Source organism: Eurypyga helias, unplaced genomic scaffold (genome assembly GCF_000690775.1).
Source record: "Eurypyga helias isolate BGI_N326 unplaced genomic scaffold, ASM69077v1 scaffold33156, whole genome shotgun sequence".
NCBI classification, from domain to species: domain Eukaryota; kingdom Metazoa; phylum Chordata; class Aves; order Eurypygiformes; family Eurypygidae; genus Eurypyga; species Eurypyga helias.
In genome coordinates, this window is record NW_010259066.1 from 13,583 (window position 1) to 36,189 (window position 22,607).

The window sequence follows — 22,607 nt, forward strand, 5'->3', positions numbered from 1 at the left end:
TTGCAAATAATCAGCGGTTGCTGCAAACTCCACCCTGCAGTTCCTATTTCAGTAGCAGGAATATCTAGCTATCTATTTCAAATTCAGCCATCGTCTTGTGGCCTTTCTGTTTATAGGTCAAGTCTTTTGTGGCCAAAGCTTCCACTAGGAAACTAAATATTTCATGAGAAATATGAGTGGAATCGTTGTTTTCACTGTTTTCTTTATTGCCTAGTAACTTTAGTTATTGTTTCAAGTGCCTACGTTTAAAAATCCTTTAAAATCTGTGCATGTGTTAATTCATACGTGACATTTGAAAATAGGACAAAGCATCTTATTCTGCAGAGTCCTGGTGCCTAAGGGCTCAACGAGCACCGAGGTGGATGTTCACTTCAGAGATGCTGCAAGTGATGCTCTGATGATTATATGCACTAATCCCTAGGAACTTTATAGCTTCCTCTGAACAAGGTCAGCAGTAACCAGTGCTAAACATCAGTCAGATTTAAACCCCAATTATTTTCTAGGAGAAATCAAAACCCATTGTTTTCAAATATGTGGCACAAACATTTGTTTTCTTGGTATAATTAATCTTCAAATGAACAAAGCAACCAACGTGCATCTTAAAGTCTTGAAAGGCCAGTGGTTTCAGGAGGTGGGATGGATGGTGCACACAGTGCAAATTTGATATTAGCTCATCACACTCCCCATTACATATGTTCTTCCTTCCTAAAAACTGAGGCTTCTGTCGTTTTCATAAACAATTCTTAAATTCCTTTGCAGAAAGTGACTTTGTTCTTAAAGCCACCACATTTTGTTCTGGCAGTCAAAATAGGCCTGTTAAAAGTAAAGAGAACTTGTGCAACCTGCATTTAAATCTGGAGGCAGATATGAGTGTACGTATATGTGCACTGGCATTTTTGACAGGCCCAATTATGTCTGTCCTGGCAAAGATTGTGTTGGGCAATCCTTAAAAGAGAATGAAGCATTGTGTTTAGCTTCTGTGAAGCTCTTTGAGATGAGCAATGTTGTTACAGACGATTTCAGTTTTGCTCAAGTACTGATGTAAACAGTAGGTTACATTTATGAGACAAAAAGTCACCACCCTGCTAGATTATATTAAGACTAAAAAAAAGTTGATAGTGGAAGACATGCTAGAATACAGTGACGATAGTACTATGTATCTCTTCTAAGCAAAGTCATTTATCTTAACGTATTTGGATGAAGAAAATCAATGCTTTCTGCATCTCCACGTCAATATGTTGTAATGATTTTCCCCACTGTTACGACAGCTTCATTATTTCAGTGGAAGTACCTTATATACACCAGCAAAAATCTCTGATAATCAGGTTACATCTAGAGTCTTCCGAACTTGATAAAATTTTCTTCTGTGTTGTCATTCATACATGTATAATACAAAATAAAGCTTCTTCAGTGGTCAGCTTTTAATAATCCTGTTCATAATTAAATATAAGCCTGACTAAAACATATTCTTCTACATCAAAGTCTTGCCATAAAAACATTTTGAATATAAACCTTCAATACTCAGTAGAGCTATACAATATATTTATATATACAAACACACTTCTTTCTGTTAGTAGCATGCATTTTGTTCACTGTTTGCACAACTTTAGTCGAATGTTTTATACAACCACTACTAAATCAGACTTCTGATTGCTCATTGCTGTCAGGAATGACAGACGTTAAGGCAGCCTGACAGAAGCGATGTAAGGTTGACATTTTTGTTTTCTGTTCAATATACAGTCGCAGTTTGTCTCTGAAGGTTTCCCCTAGAAAACTGTAAATTAAGGGGTTCAAACAGCTATTAGAAAAAGCTGCTAGGTTCACAATATGTCCTGTTAAAGGATAATCATGTCTGAAGGATGGGCTGTTTGAAGAGACAGGATCGCTTTTCTTTTGAAGAAGTTGAACACTGATGAAGACATTTTCAGGTAGCCAGCAGATAAAGAAAACCAAGACAACAACAAAAATCATTCGAAGAGCCTTTTGTCGCCGCAGACGAAGACTCCTATGCTTGTGTGCTTTAATAAGAACTCGAACAATTAATGAGTAACAAAGACCGATGATCACAAAGGGGATAATAAACCCCAAGGTTATTTCTAGCCACTGGATTTCTTTTACATCTGCAAAACAAAAATAGACCTCTCCGGTGTGTTGTAAATGCACAGCTGTAAATGGAACTAGTGCTGCAGAAATAGACGCCATCCATATGAGACCACAGCTTAATCTAGCGTGTTGCATAGTGCGAAATATGTTGGACCTCATTACTTTTGCCAGTGCTAGGTATCTGTCAAAACTCATCCATGTCAGAAAGAAAATGCTGCTATACATGTTGATCTGAAGGAACAAAGACATAAAGGTACAAATAATAGTGATATCGTAATACTTTTCATCAAGATTAAAAACTTCAATGAGAGAATCAGCAACTAAAATGAGATCAGCTACTGCAAGGTTTATGAAGTAAAGGTCTGGGATAGTCATTTTCTCACGAAAGCTTATGTTGACAACCAGTATCAGAATGTTTCCTACAAAACCAATAGGAAAAAGAAATATTGTGTAAAGACACGATAAGAAAAGACCAATAACATATTGTTGGTGTTCTGATTTATCAGCTAATCTAGAAGATAGGCTTTCATTACACAGATGTGATCCATTTAGGTTAAAAGTTGTGCCGTTACATATAACAGGTGATATTGAGGCAGAATAAGTTTCCATGATTAAAATATCTGCAGAAAAGGTACTACTACTCACAGTTTGGTAATGCCAAAAGAAACAGAATTTTGGTTGTTTTGAACTAAGTTCATAGTGAGCATTTTGGTTGGAATGGAAACAGACGTATACTTTACAGGAAATTAAAATTTTTTAAAAGTCAAATTAGACTTGAAATTGACTGAAATATAACAGTACAAATAGTAAATTTCTTAAATTTTTTTACAGGACACTATATACATTGCAAATGAGAGAATTTGCAGTTCCTGTATGCCTTAAGATCATGTAGGAATCTTTTTACCATTATGGTACTTGGGTCTCTTTAATAAAATCTTTCCATCAACAATGTTTCTTCATGCAGGTTGGAAGGTAGTAGAATTTTAGCTCCATTTGTTTTCTTTAAATAATCAGTGAACATCCTTGGACCTGCAATTTGCAAATGGAAAACCATTAATCTCATACTCCAGCACTGTACCATGTACCATATGCTTCTGTGAACTTAACAGACACAGCTGAGGCTGTAGGAAGCATCGTGTCTGAATATATATACAAAGGTTCGGTTAGAACAAATTTAAGTTCTTTTAGACGATATATTGTGAGGGCAGATCTGTTAAAATTTTGTGTACCCTTCAGGGATTCAGTATGGGAAAATGTAGGAATATAGAAATTCAGATGAGTGAGTTTAGCTGACTGAAGAAGTGTATTGTTTTATATATGGCTATATATATGTAATTATTTCATCATCAGCTTGTAAGGCTATTAAGTAGCAGAGTGTGTGGCTGAGAAGGCAACGGAGATGAAAAGCAGTTGGTTCTTTCTGCTTTCAGGGGGAAGGAAAAGGCAAGTTTTAGAAATGAAGGTAATACAAGCAGCATATTTATTTGCACCAGCATTATTATACTCAATTTGCTTTTCTTTGTGATTAATTATGTCGCACTGACTTCCGGATAGGAATGGAAAATATCAGCTATCTGATTTGTTTACTTAGAAATGTTGAATGCTTATGGACTGGAGGCATTGCTAGAAGTTTATTTAGAGCAAACAAACAAAAGAGACCCCAAAGAAATATAACAGCAAGAAAAAAATAAGCCATGGTATTTTGTGTTAAATTTTAAATATCTTGAATTGATTTAATCTTCGTGTTCTTACTAAAACCTTCATTTTAATTACACTGAAACATTATTAAAAAAAAGTTAAATTGCTTACTAGTAAAACTTAGGCATATTTCGACATTTTAATGACCTAAATCCTGATGGTGTACAGTCTGGGTGAAGAAAAGGAGCAGACCACTAATGGAGTAGGAACATTAGAATATTTTCAGTCAGAAATATAGTTCTGAGTTTGCTTAAATGTATCCAGGTTATCGGCACTAGCTAGCAGAAACTTAGATAGATATCTGTTCCAGAGCGTTTATTTGCTAGTGAAATAGGCATAACAAGTACACAGCAGCTGTTGCTACGTTTTGAAGTAATTTCCTCATGTAAATCTTTATGCTAAAATAGCTATATGGAATTACACTTATTCCAAGAAGACTTGATGTTTGTTTCAAGCAGCTATGAAGTCCGACACGAGCTGTTGTATCTTGGCTAACATACTTTTATTTTGAATAAGGCAGTAAACTGCTTTAAATACAATAAAAAACAAATTAACAGTCTAAGCAATTGATTTTAAAAGGTCAGTCTGCGGTCAGATTTTAATTACATCTGAAAGGCCACCAAAAGCCAAGCAATTACAAGCATTACAGGTAACCACGTACTGTGAAACACTTTATTTTACCTTAATTCCATTTCTCCAGAGCTGAATTTCCTCCAGACAACAGAAGGCTGGTTCTTGCTCAGGTACACCCTTAATGGATATGTCAACTTCGAGTGTCTTTCAGTAAAAACTCGTTTTTAGGTGTGCAAAGCTGCAGGGAATGCCACCTGTTGATGATTCAGCAGTAAAAAAAAAAAATTCCTGTAAAAGTCTATATTCTGTTTTAAAACGTCTTGAATAAGGGAGAGTTTACAACAGCAAAATGCAGATCTTGCTGCATGTCCTTGGCAATAAAACAAGCTTTATAGATTCCCAGGGTTGTTCTAATTTGTGTGCAGTTGAACTGCTGCTGAACAGCCTTATAAGGCTAGAATTAACCCTGTTTCTGCTGGTTTCTTTTTTACTAGAAGTAGTCAAGCATCTTCTCTCATATTTGTCAGTTTTATTTTGCCTAATGTTCATTTATTTTACCCTCCCCTTTCTGCCTCTAGCATTTTTTTTTTCCCCAATTATATAGCACTTCAAACCTACAGCCCCACCTGATGAATAATCAAGAGATTTATTTGCAAATTGTGACTAAGCCCATTTTACATGGATATAAAGCAATAATTACTGGTATACGTGGTATTTTTTATAAGCCGCTGGACAATCTGAAGAGAGATCTACAACTGAGGGAAATGGAGCAGCTGAGAAGGGGCATTTGCTAAACTGACAATACAAATTTTAGTTTTCCTACCTTCAAGTCGATCCCATTTTGCCTGTTAATATTTGAATTTTCAGGTATACAATCGACATCCTCACACTTCTTAGAATTGCTCAAGTCAAATTCACATGGATAAAGTAAGCTGATTTTGTAGAGAATGTGGAGCCTCAGTGTTGCATAAAACCACCAGTATTGCAGGTGGAGTTTTACATTTCATCTGTAGGGGGGGAAAAACTGCTTGACATTTCCAGAAACACCATCTACTGGTGGCCAGAATTCTTAGAACGGAAAGAAAGGTTAAGCCTTTCTTTCTCATAAGAGAAATATTTTATTTGTGTAAGTTGCTTTTTATGATTATGTTGATCTGATACCTGGATGTTAAGTGCCATTAACAGGTTTGCTGTACATCGATGCAGCATTCTGCTGGAGTAAGGTCAATTGGATCTCAGCATTTAGGGTTTCAAGAAGCCAATGTTACAGTGGCAGAAGTGTGGAGTGACCAATTAACATGTCATTGGAATGGGTGTATTGCATCTGTTACAATGGTAAAATTTTTAGCTTATGAAAGATCTCATCTGTAGAAAAGTGAAGCAAAAGTCCTTACACAAGTAGCTTTGGGAAGAGAAGGCACTTTTCTACTGCCATTGAGGCAAATAAATTATTTGCGTTATGAAAAAGTCAGCACTTTGCATAGAAGCACAGGATTTTGGCAGTGTTTTTAAGGTGTTCTTACAAGATGACTCTTTGTAACTAGTTTCGGAATAAATTATTATTTAGCTTAAAAGAAAGTTTGTGCAAATTACTGCTGGTAAAGATTTTCTGAGCGGATTTCCACTGTGTGTGGAATGGCTTTCTGGGGTGTCTTAGGGGACAGAGCCTAACGTGTGTTGCTTTGAGAAGTGTACAAATATGATTCCGTTATAGGACTGGAAAAACTGTAATGTTAGAAAAATCTTGTGATACCAGCTTTGAAGGTCTTAAATTTTTGCTGTGCTAAAGAACAGGATTATAAAGAGTCTTTATTGTTGTTTGTTGATCATGTGGTTTTGCTGTACTTAATTCTGTCCTTCAGAGCTTCTACTGATCCTGTAAGGGCCAGAAGGATTTTTACTTTTCTTTATGCATAATGCTAGCTTCTGGGTGTTACTTGTTTGTAATTCTGGGGGCTTAGATTTGATAATCAGCTGGTCTGCCCTTGTTTTTGTAGCTGTGAATATCAGCTGATTTTGCTATTAAAATATATAATTGTTATGCGTGTTAGTTTTCTTGTTGGAATTCGTGGTAGAGAAATATGTCACTGTGCCATACACCCAGAATGGTTAGGAAATTCTCTTTGAAAGACTCACAAAGTAGCTGCTTTTCCTGCTGGTAGAACTATGAGGCCAGATCTAGTAGTATTATACTGTAATTAGCGAGTTCTGTATTTCACTAAATATTTCGAGATGATTATGTGAATTCTCTGAATCTTGCTTTCTGAAACAGATGACTACCTCTTCAGGCTCTTGTTTATGTGGTCAAATTATTGTTAGTGATTAATCTGTTTTGATCTCACTGTTTGTCACTTCCATATTCTATAAACTTTTTAAAACTCATTTTAGCAGCTGATGAACGTTGTACCTTTTCTTTTTCCCTGTCAGTTTCTGATATTCTATGGGGCTTCATAGGGAAAGCCTGAATGATCCATACTTAGTCAGAGATGTGACAGTAGTAAATATTACGGTTCTGCTGTTTGTACCTTACCTTGATTGTTGCTGAGAACATGCACAAAAGCAGTTGGTGTGATAGTGAACATGCAATGGCAATAATCCAGCATTTGAAGTTTTCCTAGCAGTTTATTTTTAACTCTGTAGTAGTCTACTTCTAAACCACTGTATATATCTCTATAGTGTTAAACATGTTTATTGAATCTTTAAGGAATGGCAGTGTAATTGTCTGATGTACTTGGGTGCATGAAGAGGCTTAAGTGGGGTACAATATTCTGTGTAATCTAGCAGACTTCAACATCTGGGCCTGCTATTGTGTCACAAAAAGGTGACAGCTGAGGAGGAAGGAAGTGGGAGGTGAGAGTAGAACAACATAAGAGGTCTGGTGTGTCACAGCCTTGAGGCAACGGTATACAGCAGCCTCGCCAGCGGCACGATGAGCAGGATAAACCCTGCAGGATGCAAGAGCCGTTGGATTCTGTCAGAAGTGTGAAAGTGCTTTGAGTTGAGTCTTGGAGAAATTAGATCGGGTCCAGGGTATATAAAGCTGAAAAAAAGTAAGGTACTGTATTGCATGGAAGGGGAAGGAAGCATAAATTAAAACTGTGTTGGAATGTTTACAGAGTAATATAACTATATGCAGAAGAAATAACTTTATATAAAAATCTCTACTGAAATCTTTTCCAGAGGAAACACAGATGCTGGTGTAATGTTCATGAAGTTTTGCAAGTAGATTGATCTCCTCCTCCAAATTCTGTCTTTTCCCACAGGCACAGACTCTGACCTTTTTCAACCACTGAATGACATGTCTGCATTTTTTACCCTGTTCTGAAGCACCCTCATAATTTATCCTGTCCAGCCTCAGTCACTTTCCATTTCTTGCAAATAGTCAAATTTATAGTTTGAGTTGGAAAAAATTGTGTTCTGTGCCTGCAGAAAGAAGACCTTGGACAGAGCGTATTTTGTGTGTTTAGGTTTTTTAGTTGCCAGTAATTCTGAGAATGCTTTTTTCTTATTAAAAATAATTTTTTAAAGTGCAGCTTTTTCCTTTGCAGGGACAACACCTATGCCCATTCAAACTATTCTGGTAAAACCTTTTTATTTTTCTTGAATTGTATATTGCAAAACTCTTGGGGGATAATATAAAAATTTTACACCGTTGGACCACAAAACTTACAGTGTGAAAGAAGATGCATCACAGGACTTCGGACTCTGTCTACATGTGAATAGAAAATAAAATTCACAGAGCATCAATTGGTTTTTACTCTGGTAGAGGAGTCCGGCAGTTCTTTGCTGATGCCATGTAGCGTGGAAGTGAAATGCATTCATTCCAGCCAATCAATGAATCAATTTGTTGTGAAACATATTTGATGTAAACATCATACAGAGTGCTTATTTTGGCTGAATTGCTTGAGCTTTCACACTACTCCAAATCTTCTGTATCTACCTCAAAAGATAAATAGTATTGCCGCCCTTTCAGGGTCTGGAAGTTTGAAATCAGAATGTAACTAAGGCCAGTCTTAGTAATAAATGCATGGGTGTAGCAGCTTGAGTAATGATTCAAATGTGTAAATCCAATCTTTTTAGCTCAGATGTTGTTTTGCAATGGGATCAGATCAAATTTGAGCCAGCTGGTTCAGCAAAGATGAGGCCTCAGTCTCTATATGTTCTTTTCCAAAACATGCTATCAACTCAGAAATTCATGCTTAGATTCCAGCAGCCTGCTTATTTCTCTTCTTTTACTGAATGAAGGGTTTTTTTAAAGGCAGGCACAAGTCTTGGAAAGATACAAATATTACCAGTACAGAAGTAAAATACTCTTCTTTGACTTTTCCAGTAGATCCCTTTAGTTAATTTTGACAGCATGCCTATAAAAATATATGCTCTATGTCTTCTGGAACATACTGTTCAAAACTAGGTGAAGCTTGCAAGAAGTAAGTGTTCAACAAAGCTGTTATTGGTATGGGGGGAAGAAAAATCTCTCAAAGCAGGAAGATACTATTTTGTTCTTAAAAATACACTTCAAATTATTAATAAATTAATTATTACTTTTAATCTTAGCAAAAGCTGCTCTTTTCTCCCTCATATCAAACCTATCTTAGAATGCCTTCTGGGGACAGTTTCTGTTCCTTCCCCTATTGTATATAGGGCATTTGCTCTCATGTTCTAGCTGGATGAACATAGATTTCATGTAGGACTGCATGTTTGTTGTCCTGGATTTCAATGTAGGCCCTGAGTAGATTTGTTAAGAATGATTTAACAAAACATTTCTGTACTGTTATGTTATATTTATAACTATTTGAATTATTGCTATGCATTTTTCACTCTTCTCTCCTGTTTACCTCTGTATTCTCTTATTCAGTTACAAAGTCTCCTCATTGTACATAGAGATTTCCTTATGACAATATAACCAGCCATCCAGAAAATATTCTGTTTTTTCTCCATGTCAGTAGCTGTGGATAGGGAAGAGACCAGAGTGTGTTCACTTGCATCTCACAGATGGCAGCCAAAAGCTATCCCCAGGACTACTCACAGACTTGTATGCAGTAGTTCATTCTTAACAAGAGGTACTTGCTCCCAAATCCTAGATATGACAGTAGACCCCTATGGGTTTTATTTCTCTGAGACGTTTGGTTATAGTTCTGCTTTAGCTATGTGCCTTGCTGGGAGTATCTTGAAGCATCCTTCCTCCCGTGTTGAACCTTCAAGCTCCTTACAGGTGCATTATTGTGACTTACCCACCATGCGACCAGTTTTCAGGTCCCAGCCAATGTTAACTGCCCAGAGCCAACATTTACTGACTAGGTTTTCTTCTAGGCACCTTTAACAATAACTCAGGACTCAGAAACAACACAGTATTTATTCTTTCATCCTCAAATATAAAATATATGGAAGCAGTGCATAAAGTAGAATCCTTTGTTCATAATTCCCATACTAGAAAATAACCTGCTTATCCATGGCACAGCTGCAACTATGATACTCTGTCTGAATTGGGATAAACAGCTTGCATCTTTTGACATACTCTTTTACTCAGTCTGTCAGCTTTTTCACTGACATACAGCTCTTACGACTCATCTCGTCAAACCTCTTGCTGCAGTACTGATCTTCTCTCCATGTCGTTTAATCTCCCTCTTCTCAGGTGCAAAACAAAACCTCTGATACCAGCTGAGAAATCCTTTCAAAAGTGTAAAATTGGCTCTTCTATTCAAAGAGAGGATTCTTATCTACGTACTTCCTTTCTGACCAGGTTCTATAATGGTCTGTTTATATCTAATGTTCTTTAATTATCCATCTGTTCATGCTGGCAGCAGAAGAAAATTGAACAGGAAAACAGGCTGACATAATACAATGCATACATCTTACCACTTGATTTTTACATCTTGCAGAAATGTTTGTCCTTACAGTCACAGTGAGACTACATACTGCCCTCTGTTTGCATGTGATATAGTCATGGTCCATAAATTTCAGGACTTGGATGTCTAAGATTAGATCCATATACGTAGATACTGGATCTCTACACTGTATTATTATTGAACAAATGTCATTCATTCTTCCATTTATGCACTTGTTTCAAAGAAGATGTTCCTCTTGATCCATCAATACCCACTTTTCCCTATCTTAGACAGCCCATGTTGATTTGCACCAGCTCTCCATACAAATCTGGACCTCATCAGGAAGTTCCTCCAAAGCACACAGCTGCAAAAATATCTATCAGTTCCGTTAGCATCCCAGTGCCCTGCAAAGGCATGTACTTAAGCACGGAAGTGCCTTTTCGGGGAACACTTCACGTCACTTGAGCCTTCCTCATCGCATCACTTGTATTTTTATAACTTTGCAATCTGTGTCTTTATCCAAGATCTAGTACAATTTTGTGTCTTCCCTGTTGTTTCCATTCTCTCCACCTTTATGAGGGGGAAAGCTGAAACTGAAACCAAATGTTAAAGATGGCTCCTGCCTAAACTGGGTTACAGTAACTTGCTGAAAGCAAGCATTTAAAACCTTGCACCTGTATCTCAGCCTGCACTGGCTACTGATTCTGCAGGGCTACCTCCGGACTCCTATACCACTGCTGGTTTATTCTCGGATTCAGATTTTTCCCCATTTTGCACAATTCACCCTTGACCTCTCATCTAAATGTGTAATGCTCCTATCTTGTCTTCAGCAGAGCCCTGATTTCAGTTTGGAACTGGGGCTCTGCTTTTGTTTGCCTTTTTAAAAGTATGCCTCAATTATGCTGTTCTGGGCTGGCTTTTCTCTTGTTTTTTAGTTTGTATATTATTGGACGTGCTTCTTGCGACTTCTGAATGAACTCATCAAGAATGGCTTAAATCAGTAATTGCTGTAAGTCTTAATGCAAAGTTGAAGCTGAGAGTACATTAACAAAAAGCTTTCATTCTTGCACAAAGTTTTAATTGGCCATCCTGTTGATCTTTCCAGTTCAGTGCCTCACAAAGGACCTGAAGCTTTCCTTTATGGACCAGCGTTTCCATTAATTTGATTTTTTTTTTCTTTTTGGCACAAGAATTCTGACAGAAACCTTAAGGGTTCCAACAAAAGTATAAGAGAAAATGGAAAAAGGGAAGAAATGCGCAGCTTGAGTGTGTGCATATATATATAAAACATAAGCAAGTGTAAGAACAGACTTATAGTAGTATCACATGCTATTTCAGGGTTATAATGGATTCTGAAGCCATACTATGCTGCTGCTGCTACTGGAATTTACCAGTGTTCTGAAAATAAGCAGTTTGTAAGGTATGAAGTCGAAAGAGGAAGCACACCTGAGAAAATACTTTGGCTGCAGGTTTTTACCTTTGTTCAAAGTTGCGTTCTGCTATGTTTTTGTTTGCATCTCTGCCAGGTCATTGCTATTATTACTGTTGCCACAGAAGTGTGCTTTTGTACTTTTCTTTCTACTTGGCTTCAAAGTAGCACTAGCAGAAAATAGGGAGTTAAAAAAACCACCCTACCAATAAGCACCACCCTAAACAGCCCAGACCCTATATGTTTTCTCATAGATCACTGCAAATACTAGAACTAAATATAATTTTTTCTTCCAGTACTGCTAGCAGTAAGATAATCCAAGTTTGGGTTCTAAAGAAGGAACAGATATCCTTTTTTGAAGAAGTAAAAACCCAAACCAAAACCCACAAACTAAAAAGTAAAGTGGATTGACAGTTCTTCAGAAGAGCAAATACTACTGAGACCCGCTTCCATGGGTCATAGTTGTTATTGGTATATCAAGGTGATTGTTGGCAGTGTTTTCCCTTCGGCAGTTCTGTATGACTTTAAGTATTTCCTCCTTGCATGGTTTATGAAAAGAAAGCGTAAGTACCAAACTAGCAGAGCTCTCGCAGAACAGCACTACTTCTGCAGTATTCATCAGAAGCTCATTCTTTGGAGTTCCAATGCTCTTCTGCAATTTGAATGTTGTTCTGAAGAGAATCATAACGTTATAGAATAGGTGACATATAAATACTGTTATGCTTATAATGTACACAGCAGGGTAAGTACGAACGTGCTGTTGTAGAGCTGGAGCTTCAGGAGGCGCTTCTTTAGCAAAGAGAGCAGTAAAACAGAGTATCTGAAGGAATGATGGGATTCCAAATCCAAAGGTGAATTTAACGATCTCGTATTCCGGCCATGCAAATAAAGGATCTAATTGGCAGTCTGTTTTCAAGTGATAGTTATCTGTGCCAACCAGCACGGCCTCAGTCAGTGACAAACAGAAGGCATATACGAGTACAAATCCAACACACAATACGGGTCGTTGGGTTGCTTTGCCGAGAGCAGTCCTGGGTGGAAACCTCTTGAGTAATAGTGTGAGAACCATTGATGTCAAAACATGCTGAGAATTGAAATAACTGAAGTTGAAAAAAAATGACAATATGTTACATGCGAGGTGGGTTGCTTTTAAATAGTCAGGTCTAGGAATGACAGTAAATGATAAAAAAATCATTATGATGTTGCTGATGGTGAAGTGTAGAAGAAGTAAGTCCAAGTTTTCTATGGCTTTGTACTGCAAATAATTCTTTATGAAAATGATCAAAATACATATGCCAGCTATTAACCCTGTAGGTACAAAAAAGGCGATGTAACAGTGCATAAGTCTTGATATGATGTTCTGAGAAGCTATAAAGGCTTCAATTTCTTCTGTGGAGTTGAAAGCCAAGCTCTTGCTTGGGTAGCTGATCCATGTCATGTTGTGAGAAGCCATCCTTCCTTCCGTACAGTGCTTGTCTCCTGTTCAATGGCGTTTGCAACTGAAATGGAAAAAGAAGGAGAAACAGGTTTTGAAGTCCAGTTTGCAATGTCTCGAATTTGTGCATTAATTATGATGCGCAGTCAGGAGCATGAACCATTTTCTTTCAGAATGAATGTAGCTACTTTTTGGTTAATATTACACTTCTATGTTAATTTCAAGCTAACTTGCATACTATTTTTAGCCTGAGAAATCTGGCTTTGTTTTTTTATCTGGTTGCTGCTCTCAGCACGACCCCCTCCCTTGTCCTCACTTGCTGCAGGCAGGACTTAACTGCAGCTCAGCCCCATAGACAACGGGCAGGATTCAGCACGCTCGCGTTGCCTGTAGAATTCTGCGGGTGAGGAAGGAGTTGGCTCTGTGATTAGGTGGAGCCGCTTTTCCTCACCATCTTGCCAAAAAAGGATAAGGCAGCATGCAGGGCAGCTCCAGTGTGTGGGTTGCAGCTACAGCCACAAAATAGCTTCGCTATATGGTCTCAAGGGTGGGAATTTTGTATAATTTGAACCCAGCTGACAGTCTCAGGGCTTACACAGCATACTGAGGAAAATGCAAAGATAATCACAATATGAGGCAGGAGTCCCATTCTTTCTTTTGTTTTAGTTTTGCTTCCTTTCTGTTATGAAAAAAGCCTTTCATAACTGCAGTCCATACTGAGGAGCCCATATAAAATTAATGTGAATGTTTAAAAACGGTTATGAACAAACTGCTTTCATATTAAAACATCTTTATGCATTAATAATGCTGTCATTTTTAGATGTAGCTGTTGCATAAAACTGCAAAAAACGCTTTTCTGCATGCTTGAAGTTGAGAAAGTGATTACTGGTGCATTATAAGCATATTGATAAAGTTTTAGCAATGAACATGTTTTAAAGCTGCATTATAAATTCCTGAAAACAGGGTATTTTAAGAGTAATATGGATAGGCTGTTAGCTATAATGACTCTAGGATATGTTGAGGTTTCTGCTACCATATAAATGTTTGGAGGATATATATATGTATTTTTTAAGCCCAAAAGCTTTGTAGGAGAATACATAATATGTACTCAAGAAAAACTGAGTGTAGTAGAATTTGCACACATACATTTTATAGACCACCTAAAAGCATAATTAACTTGCTTTCTAAAAAAATAAAAATTGTGTACCTTGTACTGGTTGATTCAGAAAATAACATACTTTTCAGTTACAAAGGATAAATATTTTTAAACATAAGATAATGAACTCATCACTCCTAATGAGTTTTAAATGTCTGATTAAGCATGGTCCTTAGTACTGGAAAAAAGTTCCACATACCATGATTTTTAAAGTGTAGAATGTTGGTTGTTTTTTTTTTTTAAAAATCCTCTTTATTCACAAGGATTTCAATTTTGTGTTAGACTAGGGTTTTGTGTGTTTACTCTTGTTCAGACACTGCTTGTACAGACCAGCTCTGCATGTGTGTAGACAGTACATCAGGCAAAGGTAGGATTGTGGAATTTTCCTTACAGAAGATACTATACAATTGTATTAGTAAGAGGAGTGAGATACTTAGTTCTACATTTTCTGTAAAGGGATTCTAGTGATGTTAACACAAAGTGAAAGAAAGTTTGAGTTGGTAAAAGTTCATAAGGATGCATTAATGTTTTTAAGCAGTGTTCAATATAGATAAGTCAGTGTCTTAATACTGTTTGACAGTTCATTTATGGTTGTTACCTCTGACACTACTTCATATTTCTGATATTTCTAATCTCTCCTGAAAATTGGAATTCTAATACTGGTTTTAATTAGAAAAGTTGATTTATCAAAGTGGCTTTGATTAAGTGTGTATATAATCCTATATAATTATAATTTCATTTATATAAAACTGTGGAGTTCTGTTTTGATTCAGTGGTGTTCATGATTCTGTTTTTAAAGACAGAATTTCTTCCTTTCTAGAAAAGGTTATTTTTGGAGACGTTCCACTCAGGAAGGACTGATGCACCCAGGGAAGTTTGTGTTACAAGTACACTCACAGGAGGGGAGAAGTTGGCTGGTGGGGCTCTGGCTGCACTCTGAGCACTGAGCTGGAGTACACCATGTAGGAACGTACTGATGGGCTGAAGTCCCTGAAGCAAGTTGACAGTTAATATAATTTTGAAGCTTAAAAATAGATTGTTAAGTATGAACAATCTTAAGAAAAATGGAGTGAAAATCTTTTCAAATATGATAGCTATTGGGAGGAAATAATTGTTATCTTGTGAGGAAATATACCTTAAATGCTTGCAGTAGAGCTTTTGTTTCTGTTCAGCTGATTTTAAATAAGAACCATTAAGAACGACTCAAGTTTGCACTGAAGTGCTCAAACTGAAGAGTGAAAATAATTAAAAAGAAAAAAGCCCCAAACCACACACACAAAATCAAGCATAGTGAACTGGTTGGCCTTTGGTATTTCTTCCTGGCGGTGATTTTCCTCTTCTAGATTGTAATTTCAAAGTATCTCTTTTGAAATAAAGCTCATCCGTGTGATTTCCAAATTGCATTTCAAGCTTAATACTCAAGCAGTGGGGGTGGGGTGGGTGGAGAGGAAGAGATCTAGAAAACTTCTCATGAATCAAGTAGTAGCAATGTGCTCTGCTTCCCTTTGGCTGTATGGCTGACAGTGATCTACTGTGCTGGTCAGGCTGCTGCAGCCATGGGGCTTGACAGACTTGCTGCTTCTGCTTTGATTCCTCTTTATTATTTCCTGGAAGTCTAAAGACCGTGAAATTCTCACTTCTACAGTTCATCTCTTAAATACTCAGCAGAAATCTAAAGAATGAAGGAAATGGTGTAAGTCAAATTTTGACCTTTTATGAGCAGAGAGCCGTGAAGCTTCATCTGGTGAAGGATGGGTACTTGCTGACTGATAAAGAGAATGTGGAACCACTTCAGCAGCTGCAGCAAGCTTGTCATTACCATCCCACACAGTAGTTTCAGGAAGTTAAGAAATACTTACATTTTAAGATTTCACTGGCCTCCAGTGTTACCTTCTACTGTCATCAGATCTTTTGCAGGACTGAATGTTTGAATTCTGTTCTGGCACCGTGAAGGTTTCCATTATCTTCTCAACAACTTTTACACCATGGGCCGACCAACCATGCTCAGTGTCTTTCCAGAGAATCTTGGAATAGCTTAGCAACATTCAACTTTTATGGTAGCATAATTGTAAAGAAATCAAAGGGCGTAGTTTTGGGTTTCACAGGAAATCATAGGGCCTTACATCAAATTACGGGAAAAACAAGATGCCAAAACTTTGTTAAATTTGCTCAGGACCTGGCCTTGGTACTGATACTGGGTTCCTCTTTGATCACAGTGAGGTGGTTTTTAGTTTAATTAGCTGCTCTTTGGGAGTTTAAGACCAAGTAAGGAAAATTACACTTAATGCAGCATATTCTGATAGTTGCAACTTTGTAGATCCACTTTCTTACACGAGTAAGTGCATCACCTTGTTTTCTCTTTCTGTGTCCACCAGTTTGCATGTTCTGGTATTTTAATGATGGACCAGCACAGTGGTACAGAGGTTATTGATGTGTTTAGGTCTCATTTGTCATAGGTGTCAAGATGAATGCCTGAAATACTGTCAGTTGGGTTGCAACTCTCGTTTATGACCACAGACTGCTACTTAACGTTACTGTTAAATAATAACAGTGATATCAATATTACACTTACTTTCCACCTAGATATTGTTCTAACATAAGTACCTGTCTTTTAACTTGCCTCATCTGGGGTGGGATTTAAATTATTCAACCCAGAATTAAAATACCCACTTTGGGGAAAAAAAAAAAAACCCACAACCAACAGTGCAATTGTCTGTTTAGAATCAGTGTAAGTATCAAAATTCTGACTTAAGGAAATGCTTCTAGGAGTGCTATTTAAAAGGGAACTTTCAGAAAATTGCCTTAGGATTACCCATGTGAACAAAATTTTACCAAAACAACAAGTTGTTTGTAGCTTTGCTACGGTTAGTGAGTGTAAACATAGTGCTTGCTTGAAGTCAATAAAGTGTTCGTCGCAGGGGAAAGAAAGATCTGTTAGCAGTATGTGTCTTATTCTGAAATATTTTTGGTTTGGCAAATAATATTAAAGTTAATTCCACAGACATGAAGTTTTCCTCGCCTTATATTATTCCTAGAAGTTTTTATTCTGCTTTTTAAAAAAGCTCACAGTGATGTCATGCTGTTTTCATACTTAGTTCTGGTGTCTCACTAAGTATTTGAAAGATGGCAACTAGCAATTTTGAGTTGGGTTTGTGTTAGGAACAGCTGGTGTGCAGGTAGCAGTCAAATCTGCTTAATACTTCATGCAATCATAATACTTCACGTACATTCTTGTCTCTAACATGGTCACACCTAGATATATATTTCTGATTTATGACCTTATCCTATAATCTAACATTTTTGTCAATATTTTGTCTCTTCATAACTATTTCAGTGACATTTGATGCTATAAAGCACTTTACAAGACACATTTCTCATCACCTTGTGAAGTTGCTGCATTAGGGTTTTTCTAGCTGAGATTATAAATTGGACCCCATCAGAAAAGTCTCGCTCCTTTGCAGGCTGTGCAGCTGGTTGAAAAGAGTCACAGATGGCATAACCTCCCTGTGCATCACAATGGGTGGCTCTAGAGAGTCTCATGACTCTGAGGTGCTCATCTGTCATGCAAAGCAACTCTTGGAAATTGTAGGCCTTTACACTTTTAGAGCATTCCCCAAGTGTTAAGTTCCTTCTTCGCACTAAAGTAAATGTATGCTTAGAATAACAATGGGATGAAGGAGCTCACAACTTGTGCTGTAGCAAGATGAACACCTCTGCACATTTTTATAGACTTTCGGTAATACTAATTTAATTTAAAGTAAAAAGATATGTTCCATGGGAGCAGCAGAGCACTGGAGGGTGGTTTATTTCTCACATCTTTTATTTCAGAATTTCCATGCAGCCAACTGCATTTTTTTGTTAAAATACTTTGAATCTCCATCATAGAAAAATACAGAATTTATTATGTCATTTTCCCCTGCTCTGAGAAAACCTGGTATTGCCTCAGTTCCTGTCTGGTTCTTGGATTTACTGCAGGGACATACATTTTATTTCAAAATGCAAGTAATGCTTATGCTCTGCTTGGTGGGGGCCCAAGTCCTTAACTCTTTTAGTGGAATCTGTCAGCTTAAAGTGCAAACACCTCATGTGGGTCTGTTTGTTTTCTTTTCTCACAGCATACTATGACATAAACTGACTTTGTTATTTCTGTTTACTCACTGGTAACTGAGGGTAATATGCAAGCTTTGACACACTATATATACATATAAGCTATGGCAGAACCCAGGCCTATTCCTGTTACTCCTATGATTAATTGATGAGGGAAATTTGCAATATGCTCCTTGCATTATCTTTCCCAATATTGTCATGCCCCAATACTTTGTCCCTTCTTTACCTCTGCTCCCTCTCCCTTTTTTTTTAATTACCATCATTCACACACTGTGAATCCTTCCTTAAATTCATGCGGCCTCATTTCTTTTTCTCTTGAGGTTTTGTCTCTTTCTGGCCCTGTTTGCCCACTATCACCTACTCTGCTTTTTGTGTCAATAGTTAAAAGTGAATGTTTAATTTTTACTTTCTGAAGCACAGCGGATACATTATCCTTCACTGCCAACAGATGGAGCTGAGCAAGTGAGCAGCGTGTGCAGAAGTTTAAAAATAGGTAGTTGTGAAAAGGCTACTTTCAGTACCGAGAGGACCCAGTCTCTAAGATTTTTTTGGTTTTGGCCACCCATCCCCACTCTTGCAAACAGAGAGCTTGGTTTTAAGGGAACTTGTGTTTATTTAAAGTCTCGAAAGAAGAGCTCTGAAAATGGGAGTTTCTCCCTGGCAGCCAGAACTCTATAAAAGTCTGGCAGGGCAGTCTTTCTGCATTCTGTCACCAGCCTTTAGAAGGAAAATATTCTTTCATCCAGTCATAAAGCAATATGCATAATATTCCATGTGCAGCTCGGATCTTGGTGGGCATGTCCTGCACTGACCCATGAAAAGACAGCACATTCTTGGGGCGTAGGGGTTAATATAGACGTGAATTTCATTTCTGTTTGTAGTGTGTCTGCCCAGTTCAAAGATGGGGGCAGATCGCAGTGTGTGAAAGATTGAAATGTAAAATACCAGGCTAATTTTTCATGTAATGTCACTATGACAGAATTCCTGCACTTGGTCAAGTACTCGTGAGTGTAAAGATTTAAGAAATCATACTTTTAGCATCTGGAAAGAACACCCGTTTCTGAGAAACCGAAAGCGCTCATTTTTACTTTTCCAGAATACAAATGAATCGGCAGTAACAACATGATCTCCAAGCAGCATTGCTGACGTGTTTCCTGTCCTATACAATTCCTGCAGTGTGGTTAGGATTATCCAACAATGTCCATCCTTTACAAGGCTGCTCTTAGGCAATGGCTGGAGTCTTTTGTCCAGACCACTGAACAGTATTTCATCATCCAGCTATCATCGGCTCCATGGCAGTTAAGTACTTGCCGGAAAACAGTCTTCACATTTACTCTATTTAGTGCTCAGCTTCATTAGAAATTTCAGCTTTCTGAAGATGTTTCCCAGATACAGTATTTTACTTTATGTAGTTCAAATCTTGTTAAAGAAGGGGAAACTAAAACCGTTAAGTTATAACCCTAGCTTCACATTTTGAGTCTCTTGTGATGAATAAAACATTGCATATTCAAAGTAATATAAAGCACTTACCTTTTCAAGATAATGCTCCACAGATACAACTGGCTGAGGCTTTCACTGTGAATAGTCAGACGAAATCTAATTATTGTTTGGAGGATATAGCCCTTTTTATTTATGTAGAAAGCAGGGTGTATATATTACAGTAACTTCTTTAGCTGCTGTAGATCGCGATGAAAAATCCAGATGCTCGCTGACTACGAAAACATACAGCTTGTAAAGGAAACAGGAACTTGGTCTAAGTCATTCAAATCATACACGCTGCATGTTTAGCAAACCTATGGTTTTATCATGTGACTTTAAAGTTCAAATTATCCTCTGCAGTGAGATATTTTAGAACAGAAAAGTAGTGTTTGTCCCAGCCATTTCTAAGTATGTGAGGCCATCCAGTGGATTTTTTTTTTTCCTGTTCATGAAGTAATCCTACACGTATTGGGCAGCTGTTGCAATCACATTTTTTCCTAGTGTGCTGTTTTAGTACTAGGGGTCTAGAAAAGCAAAGGCCTGTTGAATAAATATCAAGCAAGGCCCCTTGCCTAACAAGACAAAAACTCTACATAAAAGTAGTCTGTGTCAAAAAAAAAAAAAAAAAAAAAAAGAGAAAAAGAAAATCCCTTCTTAAAAACATGGTGTATTTGTTTTTCCATGGGTCCTAACCCTTGGAACACTCCCAGCATTGTACACATGCAATAAATTATTTTTCCACATGCTCTGCAATGACCAGGAGGTGTTAAAATACAGGATTTTGAGTCTGTAGTATGTTTTGGGTTTGACTCAGCATCAGACTTCTTAGTGACAATGTTTAATAGTGTTCTTAAAACCTCAACTGAGCAGGAAAGGGTTGGTTCATGATTTTTCTAATGCATGCAGCCTTGCTGTCTGGGATCATCAGTAGCATCATGTTTTCTCGTGCCAGCACGTGAGACAGAACATTTTTATTGCAATTTTTTACCAATCTGCAGTGGCTTTTTTAGGTTGAGAAGACAATTCGTGACCAGCGTTTGGTCAGCATTCTCTGTCTTCACGGCATCTTTACCTGTAGAATTTCAACAAGTTTTATAAAAAGACATGTGGAAAGAGCCAGAACACTTCAAAGAAATGAAGTGAGACAAATGTATATGAGTCTAGATTTCAAAATTGGAGTTGTGGCTTACCCAGAGAAAACATTTCAGCACTAGGTCTGTATTTCCACCTGAAGGTTAGCACTACTGCTCCAAGCACCTTTTTTGAAACTAGAGATGTGTGTGGAGAGTCTTGGGATGCTGCAGTGGCCCAGAGACACTTCAGCTTTCAGGTTCAATGTTCATATTCTTTGTGAAGTAGCTGTGGTCCAAAACAGCTCTGCACTAGTTCAGTGGTGTGTGAAACATGGTTTCTGATGAGCTTACATGTGTTATTCAGAATACTCAATTCCCGTACTGACTATGGGAATTTGTAGTTTGTTGGACTGGGCAGATTGTTTCATTTACAGTAATTCCTCCCAATTGTTACTGGAAGACTTGGGTGAAGCTGACAGTGTCGTGTTCGTGTTTTCTATATAGCATTTGCTTTTGAGGTCTACCCAAATCCTGGTTTATTTTGTTGGTGTTAATTTCTCATAGTTAAGAACGGTAAATGAAAAATATGCGTTGTAATCATATGCCACTCAGGCAATTTTTTTTTTTCTTACTGTTTATTTTCCACAAAAGATGCAAATTTGAAGTGTCACCTTACTGTTTCTCGGACTTTGGGCTGTGTAGAGAGCACACTAAACTCTGTAAACATACTCAAATGACTGGTTTTGAAATTGCAGGAAAAGTTCAGAAAGTATTTGATCCTTGAGTGGAAGATACTAACTTGACTTTCATCTTCCAGAATGGATCATGTGTGCACGTGAGGCAATACTGAACACTTACTGCATCGGTTTGTTGTCCTTTCCACTGAAATGGTCTGCATAGGCACATAATTGATAACCATGTCTCTGCTGGGGGGCAGGGAGGGAGTGAAACTCTTTCTTGGCTGGGGACCATCAGCAAACAGCTGGGTTTTGTACTTGTTTTGGGGTTGCATTGAGTGGATGTACATAAGGATATCTGGGTGTACCCTTTGTGATTATTAGTAAAATAAAGGCAAATTAATGGCTGCACCAAAAGTTTAAGGAATATTCAAACCACTCTTTACAAAGGTTTAAATTATTCTCAGTTAATTAGCACTCTGTGAGCACGGAGTAGCTCAAGTGAAGATAAGCCCCGACACAGCAGTGTTAAGACTACATTTCCTGTTATTCAGTAATCACTTTCCTGACAATGCAGGGTGCAGTAAAGCACAGCTCCAAGGGAGCTGATCCTCTAATGAGAAAAATTATATAAATAGAACCAGAAAAGCAAAAAGAGAAAAGCTCCCATCTTTAAAGAGAAAAAATAACCTAAAAGAAAGCTCTTGTCTACAAAATCATGTTCACATTTACAAAAATTTCATACTTTGAATCTGTATTAAGCCTCACTCAGTTGTGTGTAGAGGGCAAGAACATTTCTTGTACTTGGAATCAGGAGCCAGTAGCACATTACAATTTTGGCATGTGCACATAGATTCAGAGCATCACATCAGAAAGCATCCCCGTTTTACAGGTGGAGAAACCTGGCCAGTGGGAAATTTGCTCTTCCGTGTTGAGGGAATAAATTCAAAGCCAGAGGAGAAACAGTGGTTAGAAAAATCAAGGTTTCCCAACTCCACGTTCTTTATTCTGTTTGGACCATGCTGATCTCCATCTTGATAGCTGCAGTTCTG

The 22,607-nt window shown here is 37.6% G+C and overlaps 1 protein-coding gene across 1 annotated transcript; it reads right to left on the reverse strand.

The window, feature by feature from the left end:
* Positions 1-1,633: 1,633 nt before the first annotated feature.
* GPER1 (G protein-coupled estrogen receptor 1) lies at positions 1,634-4,506 on the reverse strand. Its single transcript, XM_010154571.1, has 2 exons — positions 4,483-4,506; positions 1,634-3,132 (listed from the first exon to the last, which is right to left on the reverse strand). The coding sequence occupies exon 2, from the start codon at positions 2,710-2,712 to the stop codon at positions 1,639-1,641; it is 1,074 nt and encodes a 357-aa protein (XP_010152873.1). The 5' UTR covers positions 2,713-3,132; positions 4,483-4,506; the 3' UTR covers positions 1,634-1,638.
* Between the last annotated feature and the right edge of the window lie 18,101 nt (positions 4,507-22,607).